Source organism: Arthrobotrys flagrans, assembly GCF_004000055.1.
Source record: "Arthrobotrys flagrans strain CBS H-5679 chromosome Unknown unitig_9, whole genome shotgun sequence".
Classification (NCBI taxonomy): domain Eukaryota; kingdom Fungi; phylum Ascomycota; class Orbiliomycetes; order Orbiliales; family Orbiliaceae; genus Arthrobotrys; species Arthrobotrys flagrans.
Window position 1 is genome coordinate 2529706 of NW_027137551.1, and position 26782 is coordinate 2556487.

General features: G+C 48.4%; 13 protein-coding genes across 13 annotated transcripts; 7 read left to right on the forward strand and 6 right to left on the reverse strand.

The window, feature by feature from the left end:
* Positions 1 to 1906: 1906 nt before the first annotated feature.
* Positions 1907 to 3489, forward strand: DFL_006084 (uncharacterized protein; the record flags this gene model as incomplete). The annotated part of the gene is made up of 3 exons (XM_067635446.1): positions 1907 to 2357; positions 2420 to 2840; positions 2907 to 3489. 3 exons carry the CDS (start codon positions 1907 to 1909, stop codon positions 3487 to 3489), a joined length of 1455 nt encoding a protein of 484 aa, XP_067489876.1.
* A 497-nt stretch (positions 3490 to 3986) lies between these two features.
* Positions 3987 to 5217, forward strand: DFL_006085 (uncharacterized protein; the record flags this gene model as incomplete). The annotated part of the gene is made up of 4 exons (XM_067635447.1): positions 3987 to 3995; positions 4321 to 4339; positions 4407 to 4421; positions 4706 to 5217. The coding sequence occupies 4 exons, from the start codon at positions 3987 to 3989 to the stop codon at positions 5215 to 5217; spliced, it is 555 nt and encodes a 184-aa protein (XP_067489877.1).
* A 386-nt stretch (positions 5218 to 5603) lies between these two features.
* DFL_006086 (uncharacterized protein) lies at positions 5604 to 6465 on the reverse strand (the record flags this gene model as incomplete). The annotated part of the gene is made up of 2 exons (XM_067635448.1): positions 5604 to 6141; positions 6203 to 6465. 2 exons carry the CDS (start codon positions 6463 to 6465, stop codon positions 5604 to 5606), a joined length of 801 nt encoding a protein of 266 aa, XP_067489878.1.
* A 210-nt stretch (positions 6466 to 6675) lies between these two features.
* On the forward strand, positions 6676 to 7378 carry DFL_006087 (uncharacterized protein; the record flags this gene model as incomplete). The annotated part of the gene is made up of 3 exons (XM_067635449.1): positions 6676 to 6694; positions 6758 to 7258; positions 7332 to 7378. 3 exons carry the CDS (start codon positions 6676 to 6678, stop codon positions 7376 to 7378), a joined length of 567 nt encoding a protein of 188 aa, XP_067489879.1.
* A 2186-nt stretch (positions 7379 to 9564) lies between these two features.
* DFL_006088 (uncharacterized protein) lies at positions 9565 to 10803 on the forward strand (the record flags this gene model as incomplete). The annotated part of the gene is made up of 1 exon (XM_067635450.1): positions 9565 to 10803. The coding sequence occupies one exon, from the start codon at positions 9565 to 9567 to the stop codon at positions 10801 to 10803; it is 1239 nt and encodes a 412-aa protein (XP_067489880.1).
* Positions 10804 to 11393: 590 nt separating this feature from the next.
* Positions 11394 to 14230, reverse strand: DFL_006089 (uncharacterized protein; the record flags this gene model as incomplete). The annotated part of the gene is made up of 6 exons (XM_067635451.1): positions 11394 to 11767; positions 11826 to 11924; positions 11982 to 12621; positions 12675 to 13204; positions 13264 to 14056; positions 14123 to 14230. 6 exons carry the CDS (start codon positions 14228 to 14230, stop codon positions 11394 to 11396), a joined length of 2544 nt encoding a protein of 847 aa, XP_067489881.1.
* A 688-nt stretch (positions 14231 to 14918) lies between these two features.
* On the reverse strand, positions 14919 to 16540 carry DFL_006090 (uncharacterized protein; the record flags this gene model as incomplete). Its single annotated transcript, XM_067635454.1, has 7 exons — positions 14919 to 15644; positions 15694 to 16015; positions 16068 to 16103; positions 16172 to 16192; positions 16251 to 16342; positions 16396 to 16435; positions 16506 to 16540. 7 exons carry the CDS (start codon positions 16538 to 16540, stop codon positions 14919 to 14921), a joined length of 1272 nt encoding a protein of 423 aa, XP_067489882.1.
* A 1170-nt stretch (positions 16541 to 17710) lies between these two features.
* Positions 17711 to 18541, forward strand: DFL_006091 (uncharacterized protein; the record flags this gene model as incomplete). The annotated part of the gene is made up of 1 exon (XM_067635455.1): positions 17711 to 18541. The coding sequence occupies one exon, from the start codon at positions 17711 to 17713 to the stop codon at positions 18539 to 18541; it is 831 nt and encodes a 276-aa protein (XP_067489883.1).
* Positions 18542 to 19495: 954 nt separating this feature from the next.
* DFL_006092 (uncharacterized protein) lies at positions 19496 to 21399 on the reverse strand (the record flags this gene model as incomplete). The annotated part of the gene is made up of 5 exons (XM_067635456.1): positions 19496 to 19666; positions 19727 to 20026; positions 20087 to 20978; positions 21069 to 21162; positions 21387 to 21399. 5 exons carry the CDS (start codon positions 21397 to 21399, stop codon positions 19496 to 19498), a joined length of 1470 nt encoding a protein of 489 aa, XP_067489884.1.
* Positions 21400 to 21423: 24 nt separating this feature from the next.
* On the forward strand, positions 21424 to 21797 carry DFL_006093 (uncharacterized protein; the record flags this gene model as incomplete). The annotated part of the gene is made up of 3 exons (XM_067635457.1): positions 21424 to 21498; positions 21558 to 21620; positions 21681 to 21797. The coding sequence occupies 3 exons, from the start codon at positions 21424 to 21426 to the stop codon at positions 21795 to 21797; spliced, it is 255 nt and encodes an 84-aa protein (XP_067489885.1).
* A 409-nt stretch (positions 21798 to 22206) lies between these two features.
* DFL_006094 (uncharacterized protein) lies at positions 22207 to 23079 on the reverse strand (the record flags this gene model as incomplete). The annotated part of the gene is made up of 2 exons (XM_067635458.1): positions 22207 to 22326; positions 22387 to 23079. 2 exons carry the CDS (start codon positions 23077 to 23079, stop codon positions 22207 to 22209), a joined length of 813 nt encoding a protein of 270 aa, XP_067489886.1.
* A 1270-nt stretch (positions 23080 to 24349) lies between these two features.
* DFL_006095 (uncharacterized protein) lies at positions 24350 to 25113 on the reverse strand (the record flags this gene model as incomplete). Its single annotated transcript, XM_067635459.1, has 3 exons — positions 24350 to 24440; positions 24507 to 24912; positions 24990 to 25113. 3 exons carry the CDS (start codon positions 25111 to 25113, stop codon positions 24350 to 24352), a joined length of 621 nt encoding a protein of 206 aa, XP_067489887.1.
* A 327-nt stretch (positions 25114 to 25440) lies between these two features.
* Positions 25441 to 26657, forward strand: DFL_006096 (uncharacterized protein; the record flags this gene model as incomplete). The annotated part of the gene is made up of 2 exons (XM_067635460.1): positions 25441 to 25949; positions 26009 to 26657. The coding sequence occupies 2 exons, from the start codon at positions 25441 to 25443 to the stop codon at positions 26655 to 26657; spliced, it is 1158 nt and encodes a 385-aa protein (XP_067489888.1).
* Positions 26658 to 26782: the final 125 nt, after the last annotated feature.

The window sequence follows — 26782 nt, forward strand, 5'->3', positions numbered from 1 at the left end:
GTCCTGCATGCATAGAGGATTCAATCCTGCGCAATGGATCATACTTAATTTCCGGGGTTATCATATAAAGCCCCGCCTGCTACCTTGCTTGGAATTTCCGATTACATGATTCAAAATATTTACGAAAGGATTGTATGATATAGGCTCGATCAATTGAGGTTGGTATAAGTATATAACAGCATTCAGCCTCGTGCTCGCTAACTTTTCAAAACCGAGTGAATCCAGTATAATTTCGACACGCAGCATTGTTTTTGAATTTTTTAAAGCTTATCAATATCGAGAGGTTAATCTAGAAAACTCGAAAAGTTAGCACATTATTACTGTTTTCCCTATGCATCTCAAATACCCTCGCGGTAGAATGGGATGACTTCGCAGACAATTTCGCGACCGACCTAATAAGTGCAGTTTTGTTCCTCTCTAGTTTAAGCGCCGAGTTCGAATCCTGACCTTGTTAGGCGCCTTTGATCGCACGTTTCGGCGAGCAAGTGACGCGACAGTTCTTGAGCGATGGCTCCTTTGGGCCTTCTCACCGCGGTAGCGCTTCACTTCGAGCGTTTATTGGAAAAGTACAGGAGAGTTCAGGGGTTGCTGAAATCGATGTTCTTTCCTGCACTTCGGCGACCACTGGCGAACTTTTTAACGCCAGGGGTGGCATGTCCTCTTGAAGCCGTAATATGACACAAAAATATTGAAATGATCCAACTGCTGCTTGAAAAGTATAAGCCCAATGCCGGCTACCACCTTGAAGGGTCACCAACACTACTTCATCAAGCCGCAGCCGACCCTCTCGCAGATATTCAGATCATGGACCTTCTGCTAAACTACGGAGCCGATGTCAACGCCGCTTTGGAAAATTGTGTGACCCCGTTAACCTATGCACTTTCCGCAAGGCATTGCGTGGATGTCCATTCCATTCCACAATACGTCATTGGATTTCAGCTTCCTTTATTATATGGAGATAGGGTTTCATGTCTCCTAGATCACGGGGCACGTGTAGCGGATATCAGTTATTGCCACCTGTGTGACCCGAAAAACAGCTCATTAGGAGAGTTTGTAGATATACTCTCGCCCCAGAAATCCAAGCTAGCCTGTAGGGGACATTCCAGGCTTTTACCAATTATGAAACGGCTCTTGGTCTTTTGGAAAAAGGGAAACCTACAGAAGGCGAGGGAAGATGCGATAAAAGAGTTGGGGGGAGAAGTCGTCTGGGAGGATTACGAAAACATTAACCTCGACTCCAGCAATGTTTTAAAAGAGTGGCCTATTAGTTTGTAGGGGAGCGAGTCTACTTCGGAGGACGAAGTTTCGGGTTAGGATAAATACTACAGGAAGACTTTGTAATATATTCGCAGATTAATTTTTGATTCTTAACTATAGTTCTGTACATCATCGATCAGGGTCAACCAACAAGCAGTGTAAATAAATTAGTGTTGCGCAACGTGGTATTTACGAATTAGGCAATAGCGTCTACCGGGATCCCCCTGTCCCCGAAACTTACCCAGCTCGCGCCGCAAACTATCGGCGAGAACCCAAGCTTCGAGCTTCTTTGACCACAATCAAACGACCTCGCGCTCGAACAGAGTCTCATCGCGGAACAAAGCGAAGGAGGCATCGACCTTTCCCTTTCAACAACCCGCGTCGCTCGCCCTACATTATCGTCATGATAACTTGTATTCGGTAGCGCATATTCCTTCTTTGTGTGCACGCAGCCATGAGTCTGCCTTGCACTTGCGCTTCTTTTATTATTCATCCTCTCCTTCCCGCCCAGCGACTACCACTTAACCTACTCCACAACCTACCTCTGTAATTATTTCGTTTCCTCTCATTCGCTCAAGAAACAGCATATCACTTTCCCAAACACGGACAATACCAAAAAAAAAAAGTTACATCTCTCGGGTATCAGAGGATGGCAGACAGGAGGCCCCAACAAAGTGGGTACACCCAACTCAGTTTGATTGATATGTTCCGACGAGGACGAGGTGGTGGCAGTCCAGGAGGCAGAGGCAGAGGAAGCAGTGGCGATGGGCGACAACAGGGATCAGAATCTCGCGGTAGAGGAGTTATTCGAAACAGAGACAACAGAGACGGCTCGTCCTCACGTTACTCAAATAGCCCCGGATCCGGATCTAGACACGGAAGGACACCAAGGGGTAGAGGCGGAGGTTACAGACCCAGAGGTGACAATGGAGGTCGAGAAAGGGAAAGGGATAATCGTGGCAAAGGTCATCGTTTAGACGGCAATGAAGAGGAGGAAGAAGAAGAAGAAATGTCTGATGCGATGGACGTGGAGATGGGAGAAGACATTCCCCTTCCTCAAGGCACTTCAACCATGTTACGTTCCGGTCGAGGGAAAATCAGTATGTCAAAATCCCCATACCCCAGATAACCGAATAAAGCTTCAAAGACTAACATTCGGTAGGTGCGCTCAATGCACTGAATATCGTCCATGCGAAATTGATCCCGACTGAATGCCCAATAGTTTCACAAGCCCTATTTGGCAAAAAGACCATGGGATATCTGTACGATGCACTTGGCATAAAGCCTCTCGGACGAAACTACTGTCCAGGTTACAGACTCCCCCCGGAAGACCCACAAGCCGGCCAGATCGGATGTAGGATCAAGGTAGTAAATCAAGACACATTCGCCTGCGCGGAGGAAATGATCAAACGCCACAACTTCGAACAGAGTCAAATGGCAATTGCCAGAAATCAGGGCAATAACGAGCCGGATATACACCCCGTTGACAACGGGGTGGTATGTCTCAATATGGCCAACGCGTATAACAAAGGCGGCGGATTTACCCACGGATCTGTCGCACAAGAGGAGACTCTTATGCACCGGTGAGAACGGAATCCGGTCGGTATTTGTTTCTCAATGCAGCCGCGACTAACCTAGTTACTTGATAGATCGACCCTCTGGGCCACCCTCGACCCAGCATTCTACCCTTGGACGGACACGGAAGGAGTGTACTCCCCATATGTCGCAATATATAAGAAATACAGCCCCGGCGATCCAGCCAAACCGAAGGATGGGGGGTCGTACACAGCACTAGAGAGAGCTCAAGCAATCCTCGACTCGGCAACACCTCTAAAAGATGCAAATAACCTACCCCTACCGGGCCCTCCGCTCTCAGAACTCGCGGTTATCAGCATCGCTGCAATTCGAGGCCCAAAAATCACAACTGGCGCCGATGGTAAAGAGGATTATGCCGACCCTTACGCCAGAGATCTGATGTATCTGAAAATCCGCCAACTGTTACGAATTGCCGCGTTGAATGGACATCGCAGGTTGGTACTCGGTGCTCTCGGGTGTGGAGCTTTCTTGAATCCTAAGCAAAAGGTGGCGGAGATATTTTTGTCCGTGCTTCAGGAATCTGAGTTCCAGGGTGGTTGGTGGAAGGAGATTGCATTTGCGTGCTTTGATAGAGATACCAGTCCGGCATCCAATCCTTATATCTTCGGGCAAGTTTTGGGTGGACAGGTTGTTTAAAAAAGATCAAGTATTGATGAAAATTTTGAAAAAGTAATAGCGACTCATGATACGGAATGGTGCGGCGTTCAAGGAAGCATTTTGCAGCGAAAGAATCAATTAACCAAAGATCGTAGAATACAAACTATTGAGCATTATCGTTAATTTGTCACATATATTCGCAAAAGGTCGAGGATACAGAAGAAATTCTACATGGCACCTACTGATGCGATGGTTTACAAAGACAATTTAATATACTAGCTCCGTTCTCAATGTTTGCTCACAGCCTTATATTATGGACCGCACTTCGTACTAAACACAATGTCGGAGACCGGTCCTAGAGCGTTGCAAAAGGAATTGCTAACTCTAGGAATTCTTCGGATATGATCCCGTATAGGAAATAGGTGGGCACTTCTGGGCTCTTTCGAAGTTCCGTGTGATACGTAATTAACATACCATTGAGACCCCATCTTAAGTGTCAGACTCCTTGCTTCTTGACAAAAGAGACCTCTAAAAGAATGACTGCGGTGAGAACGATTTATAGAAACCAGAACGCCAAGAAGTGTTGAGAACAAAAGTGCAACAAATCACGTGTAACCATACTCCAGCCTATTCTTCCACCTATGCTTCCACCTTCCATTCGCTGAACCATCTATATCCACCACAATAGTGGTGGTAATAAGGTTCGCACGCGAGACGGATACCATTCGCTCGTAACTCCTTCTACTATGGGGCACTTACCTACTTAGGTAATTAAGCTGTGTCAGGGCGATGTTTTGCCAATAACATCGACGGAGAATTAATATTTCTTTCCTCCACCTCATCATCCACAGTTGATAAATATATATAAAGACAACGTACCTATTTACCAGTAAGTTGCACATAAACCCCGCCAGCAAAACTTGTAAGGTTTCTAAGTATCTAATACCCTATGATAGCAATTGCTTTGGTCGGTGACTTCACGGTTAAAAAAAAAAAATTAAAAAAAAATTAAAAAAAATTAAAAAAAATTAAAAATTAAAAATAAAAATGCCGGGAGCATCTACCGAAAATCGACGTTTTGTCAACTGTCCTTCAATTACCTGCCTCGACTTCGAGGATCAGATCATGGTATGCCATTGGTGCGACTAGTTTACTGCAATGTGCTGCCCTCATCGGGACGGGCCCTGCCATCGGTACAGGGTTTTCTTTGCAGATGGCGCCTGTTCGAACAATAGTCTTGGGGAACCCCGTGCAGGCGTTGGAGTAGCTGGGACAAAAGAAATCGATGACCTTCATGTTTCAAAGCCTTTCTCAGATTTAGTCCTGGATGGAAGGGGTTCGAAGCGAACGAGCCAAATCGCGGAATTGAGAGCAGCGATCGAAGCTGTTGTTATGATCGATCGGCTTCGGGAAAAATACGGAGACGGCAGCGATCGCGATCGCGAACCAAACTACCGAAAACGAAAGCACCATAGGACCAACCTAGATTCCAAAGATCCAACCTATTTTATCATTGCGATGGATTCAGAATATGTCGTCAAGGGGATGACGGACTGGCTCCCATTGTGGAAAACGAATGGATTTAGGAACGCAAAGGGCCACGAGCCCGCCAACCTCGGCTTGTTCTTAGCGCTGGAGCGGGATATTTGCGAAGTTGAACAGAAATGGGATATAATCATTTGTTTCTGGTGGGTCCCTCGAGAGTGTAACAAGATTGCAGATAAACTTGCGAAGAATGCCGCAAAGCTTGATACGGGAGATAACTGATGATAGAGGGTTCATATGGGGTTTATCCGGGAAGGTGGTATTTTGGTCTTTCCTATCCGACTTGATTACATTACTTCAAGACAGTCCTAGTTTAGCGTTTGATTTTAGGCTTGCTGGACCCATGCATAACTGCATAACTATCCGGCAGGCTGTCTGCCTTGACCGATAGCTTAGATAGATTCGTATAAACTGCTTCAACCGCCAGGTGTAGATCATCCAGCATATTAATATATCCCTTGCTCGAAAAGCATTGCTATGATCCATCTATCATTATAAAAATCAACCAAAAGGCGGGCCAAGCTGCAACATTTACAAACAAAAAGACTACACCCTAGCGCCTTGCAGAAAAACCGGGGGAAACGTGAAGAATATTCCAATGCCGAATGTCACCTCCACCCACCGACCCTATTCTCATCCCACCTTTCCTTCCTCTCCTTCCTCAAATGGTACAACGCCCTAACCCCCCTATAACTCTTCACAAAGTTATCCACATCCTTGCTAGCCTTAACCCCACCCCCACCGCCCGCAGCACCACCATTATACTCCCCATCCGCATCCCCCAACCCGTCATCCTCCAAAAAACTCTCCTCGAGAGCTCTACTGACCGCATCGGCCTCTCCAACCGCCTGACCAAGCCTAGCATGTAATGCCCTCGCCGAAAACCTGTTCAAAGCTACATCCATTTCGTTTTCCTTTTCTCTCCAGGAACGCTCCAGTTGTCTCGTTTTTAGTAATGATGAGGATGTCGTGGCTCTTTGGTGGTCTACTGCTGCGTTTAGAGACTGTAGACGCTTTGCGTAGGCGGCGTTGGAGGAGAGGGATGTTGTCAAGGAGGTTAGGTTTTGCGAGGAAGAAGGGTGATGGGCGAGGTAGAGGGCGTCGAGGAGGTGTTGGGAGTGGAGGAGGTGGAGGAGGTCGTCACGGCTATAATATAATACCAACATTAGCAGCAGATGATGTATTGGAAAAGTTGAAAGAAACGTACGATTTATCTTGTAAAACAGCAGGAATGAACAACTCTGCCGGAGCACCCGCAGGCCCCTGTCCTATCTGCTGTTGCTGCTGTTGTTGCAACTGCTGTTGCGGTGATACCGGCGGGGCGAATTGCGAAGGGTTATAGGGAGTTCCCGAACGGGATGCATTGTTCGAGTTCGGTTTCGGAGGCGGTGGAGGTGGAATGCTTGATGATGAATCGTAGTACGGAGGCACCGGCGGGGTATTTTGGTACGGCGGTGAAGTCGCCATCATTGACAGACGGTGATGTCCTTCGGTGGGGGTCGGATGGTGTTTTGGAAGTCAGCCAAGCTTGGTCGAAAGGCGTGCCAAAAGAGCAACTGCATTTCGAGCTCTCCCAAGCTTCGCTCGCCGGCTGACTCTTTTTCACGAAAAACACGATCCTTCAACTTCAGCTTCGCCACCATCGTTGTCACTAAAACTAGTATTTATATCATCGCTATAATGTCACGGAATCTCTCAGGTAGTTCTCATCCATATCAAAAAAAAGTTGGCGGTGCGTAGTTTAAATAACATTCCTTTCCAGACGACGAGGACATGATCTCCTCCCCCTCCTCCCCGGCGACCCCCGTCAACGCCACCGCAGCCCCCCACCTTCCAGCCCACTTGGACCTCAAAACCCCTCCCCAATCCCAAGATAACACTCCGTACGCGTCCCGTATCGCTCCCACCTCCTTTCCGGCGCCTACATCCGCCTCGACAGCCACTTTACAAACATCCGCATCCACTGCATCAGCCACATTCCACGATCTGGAGAATAGAGAGATGACGGGTGGTTCTTCTTCCGCTGCTGCCGGTCCTGCTACCGTTGCTGTCGGTAACGCCGGCGGTAGTGCTAGCGGGAGTAGTGTTGCGACTGGTGGGAGACGACGACAGAGTCAGATGACTCTGTCGGGTTCGCAAGGCGGGAATGGTGTTAGTATCATGCAGTCTACCGAGGCTGGGGTGCCAATGTGGTTGACCAAGAGGGGGACGGAGGAGGTTCATAACGTCGAAGAGAGGTTGCTGGATAGGGGGTTCAGCACGCGTATGTTTTTCATATTCCATATTCCATTCTTTTCCGCATTGCGTTATTTTTACTAACACTGGGGATCGGATAGATATGTACGCCTCGATTTTCAACGAGAAGGACATGAGCTTGAGGTAAAGGACGGTTTATTACGGGTCGCGTGGATCATATAAACTTTTTGGGGGGGAGGCAGGTATGCGCAGCCACGTTATTTTTGGGTTACATGTTCCTCTTATTGAGCGGAAACGGCGTTGAAAACGGCTTTTGCTTTGACAAATTCTATACATTTTTTTCTTTCTTTTGTTCTATGGAAAGGTCGTTTCATAAGGATACGCCTGCTTCTGCCGATCCAAGTCCTCCCTTCCTAGCAACCGAACTCTTGCTTATATCATTGGCGGTGAAGGTTGTATCTATATCTGAACCTTCAAGTTAGCTGGGTTCTTCAAACAGTCGAACGAATTGCGGAAGAATCAACAGCATAGGTTGTGAAATCGAAGGATACAAAGGGAATACATATCAGTTCTCCAAGGTGAATTAAAGTGAATCGGTTCTCTTCAATGGGTGTTAACCCTTTGCAGTAAGAACGCAGTACAAACTCATCATAGTATTCCAAAGCAGATATAAACAGAGGAAAGATGGATGATTTTATTAGCATACCTTGTAAATTTCTAAAAAGTGTAATTGGTATCACAGCTATCTTTGAGTCCCACACCGGTTAGCAGTTTTCCTTTACGGATCAACTGAGAATTCGGTGTGATGAAGAAATAATACGAGGTGTATGTTGATCAGGCTGGAAAAACACGTTAGCGAAGAGCCCAATTGACTACAAAGAACGAACGGAAGAGCTTACCTCATTAAATCAGATTTTTGTTTACCGTTTCATCGACCCGTGGAGGCCATCAAACAGTGTGAATAGCAAAAATATCATCATTTCAACATGAAGCCCATGGCTTCCAGCGTGTGCGTGTGCAAATGTAAAAGGGAGAAAAAGGACAAAGTGAGACAGAATATACATACCAGAAAGATCGCGATATAAAACGCTACATTAAAATACTACCACTCCGACCGTCAGCATCACATCTCACAACTGATGCCTTAAGATATTCAGAAGCAGTAATTCGGTATCCGATCAGCTGACGAGATCTCACCAACTGCCTCCCTACCCAGCCCATCCGGTTTGTACTAGGGTGGACGGGCGTCTCCTCTGATTAAAGAGGGGGTGGTGGCATACTGTCCGCCCGTTCGTTCAAATTTTCCTCATGTGACCGAATATATATTGGATAGTATAAAGAAGGACCGGAACGGTATTTATTTACCTGCACCGCTGACGGTTAGCCAAAAGGAAAATTCTTGTTATAAAACCCCGAACGGTCATCGATAGGAGGGTATAATATGATATCAGACAAGGCTGAAACTTGAGTATAAACATGGAATCGACATGAGTGTTTCCGAAGGATTTAAAATGTACAAGTACATTGTCGTGTCCTTTGTCATCATTTGATTTCGGGTAATACAATGGCACGGGAAGGGACTGTAGCGCGACTTGCCTTACGAAAGTCTAAATATTGTAACAGATATGAAAAATTATAAAGTACTATCTAGATCTTGAGTCAAATATTAGCTTATGATCGCAATCAATCGTGATGTGCAGCCGATGAGAGTGAGATACGAAGATTGTAATGTCAGGGTAATTCTAGAGCATTTCTTTTCAAGTCCTCAAAGAAGAATAGGAGTTGGATTGTTCAATTGAAAAGATTTATCATCATACAATAAACTCGTAGGGAGCAATTGAATTCGAATGGTTGTTGGGACATACCTTACGACATGACGAGAGAGTGCTGATGATAGTGAAGATGAGAGAAGGAAGGAAAAAAAGAAGAGTACAGAAATTTTATAGTGCGAAGGCCCATCAAAATCGCGACAGGACAAACACTTCCTAATCGGCCAAACAGAACAAACATACCTGATCCGGAAGTTCCAACGTCAGTGCGTTGTTTTTGTTGTTCCCGTGTGTTGTGCTCAGCCTCAGATGCGGTTTTGGCAGGCTCGAAGCCTCGTCATCTCGTTCTCCACGCTGCTTCTGGTTGGTTGGATCTAGTGCCTCGTTAGTAATGTCTTAAGCTTATCTCCCTGTAAGTTCCGACCCCCCTTCTCTTCTCCTCTTTTTCTCTTCTCTCCTCTCCTCTCCTCTTTTTCTCTTCTCTCCTCTCCTCTCCTTCTTTTTCTTTCTTTCTTCTACATACACCTGGTATAAATCCCGATCTGACTCCTCGACAGGTTCCCCCAAATCTGTCTGGAGACGTTCTCCGCACCATCACTCCGGCATGGCAGCCAATTTGGTCATCCCGACGGCCATAAGGGCGCTGCGAGCCGTGGTGAAGAAGGGTATCGCCGTCGTTCGAGATAGGCTCCCGCAGGCCGGGCACGATCTAGCCTCCATCGAACCGGCCCTCGCCCGGAACACCCAACGGCTCCAGCAACCCGCCGCTCGCATCCGACAGCAACAACAGCAATCCCGTTCCTCGAACGGTTTCCAAACTTTCTCAAGGAACTTCTCGACTTATCGATATTCGACCGGTGGACCTGCTCCGAAGACGCCGGTTCGTACCGCCGTCTCCAAAATCAACAAGTCTACCCCGTTCGCTTCTACCTTGCGTCCGAAACTATGCGGCGCCTTGCCCCGCTCCATGAACGGCTACTCCCTCGGTGGTAACGCCAGATACTTCTCCCATTCCACCGCTCCGGCTCAAGTGGTCCAACAGGTCTCCGCCGCAATGCGAGCCTTCATCCTCTCCGGCAGCGATGTCTCCTACAACTCCTCCAAACGTCGAAATAACACATCGACCTACGCCCGGGGACAGATCAAAATGCACTTGGCAGCTTTGAACACCGACCGTCTCGCCCCGGGAGCCTACATCGATTTCCACATCGTCCCCAAATTCACCTGCATGTCGGAATCCGATCCCGTCGGGTACACCTGTCTCGACAACTCTCGCGGCGGGTTCATGGACGAACTGGACGTCGAGTTCAACAACGCCATCAGCGATATTTCCAGAGTCTACCGTGACCTTCGAAAACTCTCGACCCTCGGAGAACTCCCCGTTACTTTGGTACCACCTGCTACCCTTCGCGTTCACTTCAGAGGTTGCGACGCACAGTTGGTGACCGCTTTGTGCGACGAAGTGGGCGTCGAAACGGGTGTGATCCATGAGGACGAACGGTTCGCATACGATCGCTTGATCCCCACGGGCCATCGTGTAGACTCCGTGAACTGGCGTGAGATGCTCTCGTCATCGGACGACGAAACCGATTGGGAACGGTACAGCGCCATCCCGTCGCATGAGATCAACAATCCGATCTATGATGCCATGTCGCTTTCCGGCCGACAGGGCAATCGTGGTCCTCGCTGGGAAGATGACGGAGAGGAATTTTACGACGAAATCGATCCAGGGGGGGCCAGTAGCGATGGGGGGTTGTTTAGTAAAGAGGAGTATATGATCGAGAGTGGAGGGTTCGTGAATCCGTGGGTTATGCCGACTGCTAATCATGTAGGTGCTTTTTAAAACAAAAGGCTTCCGACTTTTTCGGGCCATTGCGGTATTTTATATCACCCCGAAGGGGTGGTGTGATTACAACGTGAAGCCTTTTTCTTTCGAGGTTTTCCTTTTGCGCACAGAATGAACATCGCCACTGCTGCATTTCGACATTGATTACTTTTGTTTTGAGTGATCGTAGTGACCCGAACGGTCTCCGCCTTTTCTTCTCCTGTTTGTAATTTATCAATACCTACTCCCATCGCTGCGACCCTCCGTGGGGAGCTGGCCATGGGATTGAACGATTATTATCATTGGATGCTGTGGAAACCGTAGAGAGAACAAACCGTAGCGACTAATTTTGTTTTCGCCCACGTTCGGTTACTTTTGGCGAGGAAAGTAAAAGTAGATGGTAAAAGAATCATGTCAAGGAAATGCGAGTTCGCAAGCCAATCGCCGCCCGCAAATGCACATATCGCAGGGGTTAGGAAGGGAAAAGAGGGAGAGGAAAATACTAAATCAAAAGTATATACTTAGAAATATCGACACAAAAAATCCCACCGCATACGGACCGTAACGGTAAGAGTCCAATCCTACGGCAAATCCCTCCAGCTACCCATTCAAGCCTTCACCTCGAACGCATTCGCCATCGGCCATCTCTGCCTCGCCTCCTCGGTGTATCGTCCGACATCACCCTTCATCTCCTTGACCAAGGCCAAACCATCAACTGCATCCTTTAGCGCCGCACCCTCCTTCTTCAAAGTCTCGAATATTAAAGTCTCGGAGTCTGTCCCCTCGCTATCTGATTTCGATCCTTCGGAGGCCGCTAGGACCTGTCGAGCCTTCACGACTGAGAAAGAGGCTCGGGCGCTATCAGCATGCGATGATAGATAAGCTTCGTTGAATTGTGCTAGCGTGTTCTCCTTTGGAACGAGTGTGAAGGTTTCGTCTATTATTGATTGAACCGTAGGAGAGAGTTCTGGTTTCGAGTTCACTGTGCAGTCCACGTGTTAGCCCCGGCGTAGGTGGCAGCTTGGGGAGTTCGAACTTACAGAAATTTTGGAATCTAACGATCTGCTCATGCACAACTGGATCTTCAGGAGCGATGCTATGCGCCGCAAGCAAGCACTTCAATGCAAGCAAATACTTTCCTATAGCGAATCGTTAGCCACCAGTACCCCTATCCGAATCGACGAATTTATACTCACTCCTCTTCATATAAACATCGAACCCGGCCGTTTGGCCCTCCAAAAATGTCGGCGAGAATTCCAACAACGGCTTCAGCCACACCAGCGCCTTCTCCAACGGCTCTGTCGTCTGCGCCAACTTGGCACCTAGCGGGTCATCGTCCTGCTTCTTCTCCTCCCCGCCCTTCCTCTCATCCTTTGCCTTCGCGGCAGCCTCCGCAGCAGCCTTCTCCTGTTTCTGTGCCTCCCTCTTCGCCTTCTTCATCGCCTTCTTCCTCTCAGCAGTGCTCAAGCTCTCGAAATCTACCGCATCATCACCGGTTCCATTCGCCAAGGAACCATGTGCCAAATGTGGCTTGTCATTCAGCAGCAAGTAAAGCCTAATAGCGTTTACTGCAGCCCTTCTGAAGAACGGATGCGACCATAGGCTGTCCTCCCATCTGACCATCTCGATATAAGCCCTGATCATGCCTTTCCTAAGTGAGAACGAGTGGAAGTCGAATTGGTCGTCGGTCCAATCTTCGAATATCTTGTACACCGCATGGAACCGTTTTAGCGCAAGCCCTAGTTTGCCCTGACGGACATAAGATTCTCCATCTTCTGTGATATACCAGACGCATTGCATTTCTAGAAGGTCGCCAAGTGGTCCGTTGACGTCGTTCTAATCCGAGTTAGCCTTTTGGTCATCCTCTGCCATCCACGATGGGCACTTACCCTTGTGAACAATCCCATCGTCTTGATAGCCTCCTCGTTACAATCATTCCTAAGCATGTACTTCGAGCACTTGGTATTGTAGTACCTATCGCTCTTATCCTTCTGTCGTGCGTTATCCATCTCCTCCATTGCCTTTCTAACATCGCCGGCGTGCTTCAGGATACGTGCCAAGCCTAGTCTTAATTCACCTTGGTCGGCGTTGTCCGGTGCCAATTCCAATGCTTCGTTGATATACGAAAGCGCCTTTTCGGTATTCCGTATCCGCCAGTGATCGTGATGTTGTGAGAGGTAATATAGGGTGTAGATCAAAACGCTGTTATTCGGGGTCGAGCTACCGTTCGTAAGCTTCTCGCCATTCTCGACAGGCTTCTCCTCTCGTGTCTTTGCCAGGAACTCCTCGACGAGAGATTCCAAACATTCTCGTTTCGCAACATCGCCATACAAAGCCTTTAGGCTGGTAAATGTCGACGGAGCCGCTCTCTTCAGTCTCCAATCCAAATATTTCTGCGCCACGGACTTGAAAGCATCACCTGCGATAAAACAGTTAGCACACCTTCCGCGCCACCCAACTCCTCCCAACATTCCGCACCTTCTTGGAAATCCAACGGTATCCGCTTCGGCGCATCCGCTCTCGGGTATTGTTCCGCCAACTCCTCATATATCCTCAGCCTCTCCTCTCCTTCGACTCCCAAACTCTTCTCCAATCCCGTGTAGTAAAGCCTCTTTTCGGGATTCCTCTCCAGCAAAACCCGGTATCCTTTCTCCGCCGCCTCATTGTTTCCCAGCTTCAAGTTATACTCCGCCCTCGCCTCCAAAATCGCAACTTTGTCGACGGCGGTCCTTGCGATAGCCTCCAAATGATCCAACGCCTTTTGGTAATCTCCGGTTTCCGCAATAATGTAATTTTTATACAATATCGCTTCCGAGTTCTCCAGATCCGTTCGTGGCGGCGGCTGCTTCAGCGTTTCCTCGTACTTAGTGAGGACATTCTCAGCTTCCGATAGATTTCCCGCAAGGTGGTACGCGATCGCCAAACCGGTCCAATTCTGTCGTATCTGGGGTTTGCTCATAACCATCAACCGTCTACTTTCGATATAGCCGTTGTAGTCCCTCATCTGGATCTGTAAGAGCGCAAGGTCGCGCAGGATCTGTTGGGAGTCCGGTTCGAAGCGAAGGGCCATCTTGTAGGCCTTTATGGCTTCGTCAAAGTTCTTTTGGCTGCGGTAGAGGAGACCGTAGACGTGCCAGCAGACATGAGATTTCATATCCTGCTTTAACGCTTCTTTGGCGATCGAGAAGGCTTCTTCGGTTTTGCCTTGGCAGTTTATGAGGAGGCCTTTCATGGCGAGGGTTTCGCCATGTTTGGGGTTCTTCTTGAGGATCTATATTGATCAAAAATAGTTAATTGGGCAAATCCGTGCGGACGGTAGGGGGTAGGAGGACCGTGCCTGCTCTGCAGCCTTAAGACCCTTTTTGTACTGCTTCGTCTCGTAGAATTTAAGCACGTTACGAAAAAGGGAGGCCTCTTTCGAGGCAAGCGGCTGTTGACTGGGCATGGTCGAAAAAAGGTCGTCGACGACACGAAGAGAGTGCGAGTGGAGGATGAAACGGTGGAGTTAAAATAAAAAAAAGACGGTTCGGTGGGGAGAGAACGGATTATATCGTGCACATATAAGCGGTTTCGGTTTAAGCTACTACTCAAAAGGCCAGAATGCATTGGTTAGTCAGTTTGTCTCATTCTAAGTAACAAAATTAAATTGCTGTGTCAAGGGTATTTCGCGTGGATGTAGATGCAGACGAGCAGCAGCTTACTGACACTAGTGCAAGACGAGACAGGTAGAGGAGATAGCTCGAAGGGTGTCGCGAGAGATATCTTGATGGAGGGGCGGTGACGGCAATGGAACAACTGCGATGAGGGACAGCTGTGGCGTGTCGAGGAAGTGGAGTGGCCCAGGTGAGGAGAGCGGGATTGTGGAGAAGTCGAGGTCGAGGTCGTGGAGACGACGGGCCTGCAGAATTATTTCCAGGTGTTTTGTGCGTCGGTCTGCCACCGGAGCCCCACCAAACACCGCAACACGCCACTTCTCAAAATGCAACCTTCCATTCTATATCCCACGATAGTGATTAATATGGGCGGTGGTGATATTTTCAACCATCGACAATGGTAGCGGTAGTAGCGTTACGGTAGTAGTGAGTATTGATCTGGTATTACACGGGATAACCGTACAGCTCGGTCTGAAAGATCTACTTCTTCGGTCGCGACGAACGGCGTCCGGACGGTGTACCAGTACCAGTACTGGTATCCGCCCCACCCTTGCCATTCACCACCATCTCTTCCTTAACCTTACCCTTGCCTTTCCTCGAACTCTTCTTTACTTCAACTTCGGATTCCTCCTCTTCCTCTTGTTCACTTTCGGATCCCTCGACCTTGACAGCCTTCTTCCTACCCCTTTTCGCAGGTGTCTTGGCTTCCCCATCCTCAATCTTAGGTTTCCGGCCCCTCTTCCCTTTCTTAACCGGTGTCTCATCCCGTTCATCCTCATCATCTTCTTCTTTGATAGCTTTCCTCTTCTTCCCAGTCTTCTTCTCCTCTCCGCTATCATCATCATTGCCCCCAGCTTTCCCCTTAACCGCTGTCCCACCCGTCGCCTTCTGTCTGGTCTTCACGTAAGCACTGGTCCTTCCGCCGACCTTCACGAAATCTATCTTCTCTCCATTGGGGAGCACATTTCCTTTCTTCCCTTTTCCCCATCTATGCTTGAACAGCCAGTCCTCCGGGAACTTTGACGAATCCCCCAGTAGCTCGCACGCTGTTTTGCAAACATACATCGTCGATTCGTACAACTGTTTTTGCTGTGCGTCCGACAAGGTATTCGAGTATTGTTCGGGATGTATCCGTGCATGATACAGAATCTCGTCGCCGACCCAGTTTCCAACCCCGCTTATGAAACCTTGGTCCAAGAGCAGTGCCTATATCAGGATTAGCCTCACGCTCACCTTGATATATGGTGATATTCACCTTGATCGGCTTCTTCCTCGTATCCAACACCCTTCTAAACCAACCCTCATCCAACCCATCCACCACCGGATCGGGTCCGTTTTCCTTTAACGGGCTGACCTTTCTAATCTGCTCCGCCGGCACATCGATAAGTCTAACCCTCCCTAATCTTCTTGCATCCGTAAACGCAACATTGTTTCCTTCATCTTCCATCTCGAACACGAATTTCATAAACCTCGGTGGCCATTCGATTTCTTCTTTATTGTCGTCTTCTTCGGCCATGTCGGCGCGGTAGTGCGCTTCCGGGGCTTTACTAAACGTGATCCAACCGGTCATTCCGAAGCTGTCATGATACTTAGCCACTGTTTTGCATGCCGAGGTATGTTGGTACTTACTGCATCACGGGATGCGGCGGAGAGTCCATTTCAATCCTATCGATGCAGCCATATTAGATGAAATCTCGTTTCGCGATTTCCTTCCAAGAGAATTAGCTCCTAACCAAAAGTATTTGCCCTGCTGCCTAATGATCTATCAGCAAGGGTCGTCTTGAATCTTTATACAAGATGAAAAATACATACTTCGCCTCCACCACCCTCTTCCCCAACATGGCCTTCACGAAGGCGGAGGAAGTAGTATCCTTGAACACAATAGGATCTTCCTTGGCGACGACCTATACGTAAGATATCAGCTAGAGGTTCATACGGTTGGATGAAAATGGCATACATTTTTGATACCCTTCCCGGCAAGGTATTTATTGATATAGCTATCATACCCAGATGTTAGAGCTATAGACCCTGCCGAGAATCATCACTTGGCGTAGACGATGAACTTACTGCACAATCCGCGTGATTTCTGCGATTTCTGGCATTTTGACTCCTGTAAGACTGCCCCTTCCTCTGCTCTAGTAAGTATTTTCGAAAAGGAGGTTTCTTATCGCGTCCGAAGGAGAATTTAAAAAACGCGTAGGTGGCACGCTGTAGTGTGACATTCCCTTCCGAGTCTTCCAAATTCAAATGGTGATTAGTCAGCAACCGGAGCTGCTGCTAACGTTATCCACGGACACTAGCTTCCTGCCGGTACTCCTCGGTACTCAACCGCGAAGGAATAGAGAAACCAGGAATATGACAAAAAATCCAAGAGATCTCTCAGAAAGTGGTATGTCACGGACGAGGCGTCGGAAGGGATGATGAACATGAACACGTTGTCGAGTATTGTTCCAATTCCGACCTGCGCGATAGACAACTCTCTATCAAATCAACCGCTGTCAAGTACAAGTATCGAAGACATCTACAACCACCATCTACATCTGCAGCTCTTCAAAACGTTACCAAACCCTAATACAGATACAAGCTTACACACATACAAACTGCAGGATCATCACAGCACTTTCTATTCTATTCCAGGCCACAAAACCCTTGGCGCCAATCGGTGCGGCTGAACCTGAACCGTCAAACGAAAAAAAACGGCGTGGGTTTAACAAGGGACAGGTCTCACAGCCTCACCGGCACCAAGATATTTGAACATGATACTCGTAGACCATGGATTCCTGTTCTTCTTTCAGCTTACGACCGGACAAGGGTGTCCTTGGGAGCTATTCCAAATGCTCATGGTCGCCCAAGCTTAGGCTTTTCGAATGCTGACAGGCGCTAGCTAAGAAAATGTACTTGCCTCGCCTTGCCTGACTGTACTCTCGCACGCAGGATAACCCACCAAGCTTAGCTTTTCTGCATCCACCTCAGCCTCAGTAGAACAGAATATCAAAAAGAATTATCTTTCCCCGTTCTCTTGTTTTCTCTCTCTCTTTTCTTCCTCCCGAAGATACGTTGATAAGATTTTAAAGAAATAGAGATAGTCTCGACGGTGAAAGAAAGAAAGAAAGAAAGGATGGCTTGAAGCTTCGAAGCTGCCCAGATCGAGAAATCCAACACCAGCAACCCCACCAGCCAGCTCGAACACCGCACAAAATTCTCCCCAAAATATAGGTAAAGAAAGAGTAAAAGAAAGAAAAAAAATGGCAACATTCGCCTCCCTCGCCACGATGGCCGGCTTGACCAAACGCCAAAACCCCGCTCCGATCCCACAAGGCCACTTCGGCCGCGACCGCTGGCGCGCCCCACGCTGGGCCATGATCCTCAGCGCCGTCCTCGCCGGTATCTTCGTGCTCTCGATCTGCCTCTGCATCCTCGTCACCGTCTTCCGTCGTCGTAAATCAAACACTTCAACCGCAGATATCAAACGCGCTATCGCCCATCAACGTCGTATGAGCGGTATCGTCGATGAGGACCCGGATAACATCAAACCCGTGAAGAGACTTAGGTCGTTCCATATGAAGAGTGCAGCGAACAGTCCCGACACCACTTCTCCGAGAACACCGAAGGGTACCAACGCCGGGTTGTTTTCTAGGTTCTTCAGAAAGAAGGATGGGAAGCGACTTCCGCCGCTCGATGAGGAGAGGAACGAATCTTACAGTTCGCTGAATTCGTACCCCGAAACCCCAGCTCTCGATGAAAAAATGCTGGAAGCTTCCCCCCCTCCGACTCCGGCCCCGGCATTCGGATGGTCTTCAAACGTAGGCCCGGGGCCTCAGCAAAGAGGCAGTATCGATCAAGGTCCGCCGGCGCCGCCGTACTACGGCGGTGCGGGAGAGCAAAATACAGCCTATAAGGGCGACGCCAGACCACCATTGGGCCAGCGGGAAAGCGATAGCTTTTTACAAACCAGCGGTGGGAATACGAGCCGGGACGCCAAGCGGTTGAGTACCGACTACAATGAGAACTATCAAACGAGGCCCAGCGGCGGTCTATTCGATGACGACGATGATGAGAGGAGGCCGTTGGGGTACAATCCGGATTCGAGGAGTGGGAATTAAATACCATCGGAGGATTTGAACGTTTTCGAACGAACAGGGTTGTACGAAAGGGAGGGGCGGTGATTTCATGAAACTATTGTGCTTCGGGTGGATATGTCACTCTTTTTTTCTTTTCTTCTTGTCATTTTACATGATACATCAGGGGAAAAAAATCTCCTCATTTCCTTTTTTTTAAAATTCAGGGCATCTTGGGAGTTTCTGAAGCGTCAATCTTTCGGAGCTTTTTGTACGGTTGCTGTCGAATTTCTTTACCATGTTCCAAATCACAATTCGATTTCTTATACTTTCTTTTATCCATCCAACGGCGCACATCCTCGCTTGCTAGATTCTTACGATTAAAATTTTCATCACGATGGCGATGGCAGAAAGTTATTCTAGAGAGATTTCATTTCTATTCTTTCTTTTCTTTCGTTAGATTCTCTATATAAGAAAGGCAGCCTTTATTGGCCCTTTTCCCTTCCTTTTCTTTCTGTGTTGAAACAGACCCCGTTGTAACGCCAATTTTTTTTTTACCCTGATTCCATGCTGTTACAAGATTCTTTTGTTGTGTGCGAGTGATCCAGAAGAGCGCCGAATTTGTACAAGAAAAGCCACCGTGGAGAAAGCGGGACAATAAAAACGAGAAAGAGGTACGCAGTACCCTCTCCTCATTCCATCCGGTTCCCGATTCTTTTTTTTGTTATATAGAAAACCCCCCAGATTAATGTTAAATGCCTTTGTGAAAAAAGATTATCTTTTTCTCCAGTAGTTGAATTACCGCTTTGTCGTTAAAAGGTTTTTCATGAAACCCCTCCCATGAATTGCCGTTGAGGACAAAATAACTTTTTGGTTTGCGTCAAATCATAAATAAAAAAGGAAAAAGGAAATAGAGAGAGGAAGAGAAAGACTCATGGTCTTGAATGTGATGACGGTGACAGAGGAAAGAGCATAAGTAAAGATGGAGGGAAAATGCATTTAGTATCTGTAGAGCTCAGACTTGAATGGACCCTCAACGTCCAAGCCGAGGTAGTCGGCCTGGGTGGTAGAGAGCTTGGAGAGCTTGACGCCAAGGTGGTCGAGGTGGAGACGGGCGACCTCCTCGTCGAGGATCTTGGGGAGGACGTAGACGCCGACATCGAGTTTGCCCTGTTGTTAATCAGCATCGAGTATCATACGGCTGTAGTTTTAAAGATATGGAGGACTTACACCCTTGCCGAACTCGACGTACTTGCTCCTGAAGGCCTCGTCCTCCTGCTTGAAGAGCAAGATCTGGGCGAGGACCTGGTTGGTGAAGGAGCAGCTCATGACGAAAGAGGAGTGGCCGGTGGCACAGCCCAAGTTGACGAGACGACCCTCAGCGAGGAGGATGATGTGGTTGCCGTTGGCAAGCTCGAAGCGGTCGACCTGAGGCTTGATGTTGACGACGTTCTTGGCGTTAGCCTTGAGCCAGGCGACGTCAATTTCGATGTCAAAGTGACCAATGTTGCAGACGATGGCATCGTTTTTCTAACTCGATCAGTATATTTCTTTTTTTAAAAAAAAATTTGACAGAAGGGGACGGCTCACCATCTGCTGGAAGTGCTCTCCGGTCAAGATGTCACGGCAACCGGTGGTGGTGACGAAGATCTGACCGATGGAAGCAGCCTCCTCCATGGTGGTGACCTGGAAACCGGAGACGGCAGCCTGGAGGGCGTTGATGGGATCGATCTCGGTAACGATGACACGGGCACCCATTCCGTGAAGAGCCATGGCGCAACCCTTACCGACATCACCGTATCCGGCAACGACGGCGACCTTGCCGGCAATCATGACATCGGTAGCACGCTTGATACCGTCGACGAGCGACTCACGGCATCCGTACAAGTTGTCAAACTTGGACTTGGTGACGGAGTCGTTGACATTGACAGCCGGGACGAGGAGCTTCTTGTCCTTGAGCATGCGGTAGAGGTGGTGGACACCGGTGGTGGTCTCCTCGGAGAGACCGTAGCATCCCTTGAGCATCTCGGGGTACCTGGAGTGAACGAGGGAGGTAAGGTCACCACCGTCATCCAAGATGAGGTTGAGGGTCTTGCCATCCTTGAAGGCGAGGAGCTGTTGCTCCAAGCACCAGTTGTACTCCTCCTCGGTCTCACCCTTCCAGGCGAAGACCGGGACGCCGGAAGCAGCAATGGCAGCCGCAGCGTGGTCCTGCGTGGAGAAGATGTTGCAAGAGGTCCAGGTGACTTCGGCACCGAGAGCGGTGAGCGTCTCGATGAGGACGGCAGTCTGGATGGTCATGTGGAGACAACCAGCGATACGGGCACCGGCAAGGGGCTGCTCAGCAGCGTACTTGGCCCTGGTGGCCATGAGACCGGGCATTTCATTTTCGGCAAGCTCGATTTCCCTGCGGCCGAAGGCGGCGAGGGAGATATCGGCGACCTTGAACTTCTGGGCTGGGGCACTCATGATGGATGATATTCTATATTTTATCAGAACACGATTAGGATCAATGCCAATTAAAATTTAAACAACGGCATGCATGATAGTACGGAGGAAAAGAGTAACTTACAGGTGTGATTGAGAAGGATCGATGAAGGCAATGGGAGGGGGTTGGTGAGGGAAAAGAGGAGGAGGGGAGAGGGAATCGGTCCGGAAAGGTTTTACTTATAAAGTCCCTTACAAAAGCCCCTCTCGTTTTTTTTTAGTCAAGCCAGAGTAAACCAAGCTGTCCCTCCTCGACCGCTGATAGACTTTTTTCTGTTCGGTTTTTGCCGGCGTTTGTGAACCGAATCGAATCGAATCGAACCCGGCCATGCTTGTTATTGGTTGGCTGCGAGCTCTTCTTGTCACATCCCTATCGCCCAATCCTTATCGCGTGGTACCGTACCACCAGCCACCATTATCCACCATCGACTATTATCATCATGAGCACTACCACTCGTCCGGAGAAGACCTACTTTGAGACCCAACGTGAGGCTCTCATCGAGGAAATCTGCAAGGTTCGTTTGTTTCTAAATCCGACATGACGATGACTTGACTTGACTAACCCCTCATGTAGGCATTCGACCAGGTCCTTCTCAACCTTAATCATCTAAACAGATCTCTCGAAGGCCTCGCCGGTGTACGTTCAAATCATCATCTCCAATTGTATATAAAATGTCATGTTGATAATAAAAAATAGGTCGGCCAAGAATTCACCGAAATCGAGGCCCTCTGGAGCAAATTCGACACTGTCATGTCGCAGCCAATCCAACCGAACGATCCTACATCTGGATCTGGTGGAGAAGGTGCTCAGTGAAATATATCTATCTCCATCCCTCTCCATCTCGAACAACTGGGCTGGACTGGACCGGATCGGACGACTTGCTATTGAGACGCGCGGAACAGGCATTTTTGGAACATTTTTTAAGAGCCACGCGAGGGCTAACCATAGACTCTCTATCGAATCTAATGCATAATCTCTATTAACGTACAAGCTATGAGTTCGAGATCCACCTCTCTATCATACATTCCCTCGAGGAATCCTCAATGCTTTTAAGGAGCAAAACCCCCCAAAAAAGTCTACAAAAATTGTATCCCGAACGCCTTTTTACCTACCAATACTAAAGAGCAAGAAAGAGAAAACGCCGTTTATGAAGCGAAAAAAAAAAAAGTCGCCGAGGGATGAGAGGTGAAAAAAGGGACCGCCAAGAATTGCAAGGGCATCTTCAATCGACCCACTTGCCGATACTCCATTCGCTGGCATTATCCTCAACGACGAACTTCAACCTCTCCACCGTCCACTCGAGGTAGATGTTCCTCACGGCCTCCATGGCCCGGACGTGACCCTGTGAAACTTATCAGCAAAGCATTCAAACTCAATTCGAGTTTTGATCAATGGTACTTACCGGTCCGGCACCGCCCAATTTGGCATCATTCCGATGCCTCCAAATACAGGTTGCCAGGTTCCTACCCGTAACCGGATGTGGCGTTCCAAACCAATACTTCAACAACTGCCCGCTCTCCACAGCCTCGACATGGGCATCCTGATCCAGCTTTCCCAGATGCTGCCGATCCGCATCAAAAGGAAGCTTTGAACGGAAAACAATTATGTAAAATTCCGATCTGGGGAATACATAATCCTCCCGCTTTGACAACTTTTGCAGAGCGATGAGGATTTCATCCCAATTGAACGCTTCGTAGTACGGTTCGATGGCGTACTCGCCGGTTTTGGCGTTCATGATGGTCAAAGCTTTCGCAAAAAGTTGATGCGGACGAGCGAGGGTGGTAAGATCGAGAAGGTGCTCCTTGTCAGTGTATGGCGAAGCAACCAATAGATTATCGGAGAGACGACCGGAAAGATCAACGGTGTCTATTATTTTTGGGTCGACATTCTGGAGGGATGCGGCGGCCTTGGATTTGAGGTCATCGGATGTGATGACATCAGGGGGTGGGATTTTGGAGCTTTTGAACTCCAGATGACCGACCGGACATTGTGAGATATCCGAGGAGTGGGAGACAGGGCAGGTTGGGGCTTCCTTTCCTGGGGGTGAGAAGGGCCATTGGGGGATCATGTTGGACAAAAAGTCAAATGTGCCCATTTTGGAGGTATATTTGCTACGAGGAGACGGATGAGAGAAGAAGAAGGTGAAGAGGTTGAAGGATGAAATGTGAAGGATGAAAGAGAAAATATATTATACGAAGAAGACAAAGAAGCTTTTCAATATGATGGCGTGATTGGGATCGATGGCGAACAACCAACAGTTCTGATACACGAGTTCCCCCCAGGCTGCCAGCAATCGGGATACAATCAAGCTAGTAAAATAACGAAGAAGTCAGCCAGGAACATACGAGTGTATACTACCTAGCTAGGACACAAAGAGGAGCTCGAGGATCAAATCGAAACATCCAACTGTTGGATAGAGCGCTGGATTTTATACACATCACGAAAACTAAACTTCTTGGAGTATCATCACGAAATAGAGCTCATCACGTTAGAGCTATGGACCAATGTCACAATCCGGGGTTCCATGACATTACATTAACATCGTCATCCATTCGATCTGTATTATCCGATGCAGCTGTAAGGCACACGCAGGTTGAAAACCAAGCTCGAAGAGCTTGAGCTATTTCGGGTAGCTGCAACACCAACAACGCAATCACAACATCTTGCGTGACTTGCACGCCATGAGATAGCTTCGTTGTTGCCAGCGTATATAAATCTCTCTACGCACCCCCTGGTGATTCCATACCTTTCCCGATCACGATTCAGTTCCGAAACATTGGGTCCTTGGAGCGAATTCTTTTAGACTGGCGAAGCCAAGCTCGGGGAATGCATGCGTATCCGGGTAATTCGACGATAACTGGTTACCATTACTCCATCCGATCGAACAACCAGAGAACTCCAGGAAGTCTTCATATCTACACCCAATCGAAGAGCGGATATAAAGGAGGCACGCCTTTGGCGATAATTTTTGCATCATCCCCTTCTTTCTCTTTTTGCAACCATCGTATGAGGGCTTTTTTTATATCACATTCTGGATCTCTTGAATGTGATTCGACTTTGGGGAACGGTCGAGAATTATTAAGCTTAATTTTTTATATACACCGTAATATCTCCAAATTGCTTGGTTTTTTTAAATCTTCTTCTCCTTCATATGGATACAGTCGCTGTGGATTATGCAACAGCTATATATAATCCTATTGCTTTAAAAAAAAATGATCAAAACGCAAAAAAACTCCAATTGTGTGCGTGCCCGCTAATGCCAGAGGAAGAGAAGAGATTGGTCGATGGTGATGATGATGATGATGGTGTTTATTAATTAAGGTCCGGGTCGGAACGAGTGAAGGGAGTAATGGAAGAAAAGAAGGTTAGGATGACGTCTTCCATTCCTCGTAAGCTTCTTTCCACGTCTTCCCGCCCATCCCGTCCGTACTCCGATCTTTGATCACCTCCCACGTTCTGTATACCCCGTTAGCCGTTTCCCGTCCGATCCCAAATTTATAATAAAGAATAAAGAAATAATACCTTTCCCTCACGATATCTTCAACCCCCCTCTCATTCCTAACAACCCCAGCCAAAACCTGCGTCCTAGTCTCCGTCGGAAAGAACCTGCCCGAATAAGGATCCAGCCGTTCATCCACGATCCTCATCCTTTCCGCTTCGGTTTCTTTAGATATAACCTCGAGGTTCGGATCGTTCGGATCCGGTGAGGTGGCGACGATGGCGCAGTAGGTTAGGATTTCGGAACGTTTGGACCAGGTTGGGTAGATTGTCGACGATAGGAATGCGGAGAGGGTCGAGGGCGGGATCAGACGGTGGGAAGGGGTTCGTTGGGATGTCGTCGAGGGTTTGAAGGTCGGTGGCGGGGAGAGGGAGGAGAGGTGCTGGGAGATTGTGTCGTCGGTTGTGGAGCGGGAGAGGCGCAGGAATTCTACACATAACGTCCATTAGTACCCCATCATCTATATTATATCGTATCGTATGACGGTGAAGTACAAGAAGATATACCCTTAAGCGTAGATGTCGAAAAGCAGAACTGTGGCGTAAGAAGCGGGTCGTTCGAGGACGTCATTGGCGACGACGGATGCTGCGGTTCAGCGGACGAATGATCTCGCGGTGGGGTCTTCCACATGAGACGTGTATAGGTATTCCCCAGGTTTACGATATTTCTATCCTTGTCGGAGGGATTTTGATTTGAGATCCGACGAAGCCGATTGGACTTGATTGATTACTCGCTCGATGAGATGAGAAGTCGTATGACAGCATGAATTGTGGATTATCTAAACGAGGCCTGTTATATCGATAGCGGGTCTTGGCGGTCGCTACTTTTCTGTCGCGGCTTCTTTTTTTTTCTTTCCTCCAAAAACACCATTTACCTGTACTCGACTGCAGTCAATCGATCAACTGCCATCTACGCCACGACCTGTCTTCCGAAGGGGAAGAAAAGGGAGAGAACAAAATGGCAAAGACAAAAACAAAAACCTCCAAAAAGACCCGTCGGAAAGACGCTCCGGCATCCCTCGCCTCTGTTCTCCAGAACATCGCAAAGCATCAAGAGGCTTCCACAAGCAACATTGACGCTCTAATCTCCAAAGCTTCATCGGAGCTCACCGAAGAAGCGGACCCTCGAAAAGCCCTTAAAACTATTACGTCCGCTCTATCCAAGAATCCTACATCCTTGAAAGCACTGGAGCTTGCGGGGGAGATCAATGTCGAACTGGAAGATGTAGATACTGCTATACGATGTTTTGGAACCGCTGCAGAATTAGATCCTGAGGGCGAAGGGAGCGGGGCCGAGAAGTTTCTGTGGTTGGCGCAGATTTGTGTGGAAGGTGGGGAGGTTGCAATCGGGTGGTACGAAAAGGCCGTGGGGTATTTGAGAAAAGTAGCCGCAGTGGCTGGAGAGGAGAAGGAGAAACTGTGTTCGGCATTATGCGGTATGGCAGAGATATATATGACGGATCTATGGTATGCGTCCCTTGTTCCCTTTTTTTTTCTACATTGGAAGCTTGACTGACAAATCACAGCATGAAACCGGACGCCGAATCACGCTGCGAAACATATATCACCGAAGCTCTACTGGTCAGCCCATCGTCCCCGGAAGCACTATCCACCCTCGCCTCGATCAGAATATCACAATCGAAACCCGACGATGCACGGGCAGCCCTCGCCCGATCGCTAGAAGTCTGGAAAGGTCTGGAACCGGGCGACGATAGAATCCCCGCCTACCCCTTCCGACTTAGCTTCACCAGACTCCTGATCGAATGCGAAATGTACGAAGAAGCAATGGATGTCCTCGAAGGATTACAGCAGGAAGACGACCAGATGGTCGATTTGTGGTATATCGGCGGATGGTGTCTATTTTTAATCGGTTCGAAGCTCAAGGAGAAAGAAGGGAAATTGCAGGTTTCAAACGGAGAGGATGTTGAAGACTGGACGGATACCTGGGCTGCGGCAAGAGATTGGTTGTGGAATTGCGAAAAGCTGTACAAAGCGTTCGAGTGGGAGGACGAGGGAATCAAAGAACATGCTTCGGAGTTACTGGCAAGTATTGCAAAGGAGATTGGAGATGCAAAACCAGAGGACCGAGAAGCGGAAGAAGAAGGCGATGACGGGGAGGAGGGAGACGGGGAGTGGGAGGACGACGATGAGGACGAGGAGATGAAGGATTCGTAGCAGATATTAATACTTGATTCGATCGATAGCTGTTGAATTGGGGGGAAATATTGGAGTTACGGGCGGCATTTACATCTACTTTTCTTCGTTTGTATTTATATCGATAGACAAAAGTGTGTCTTTTC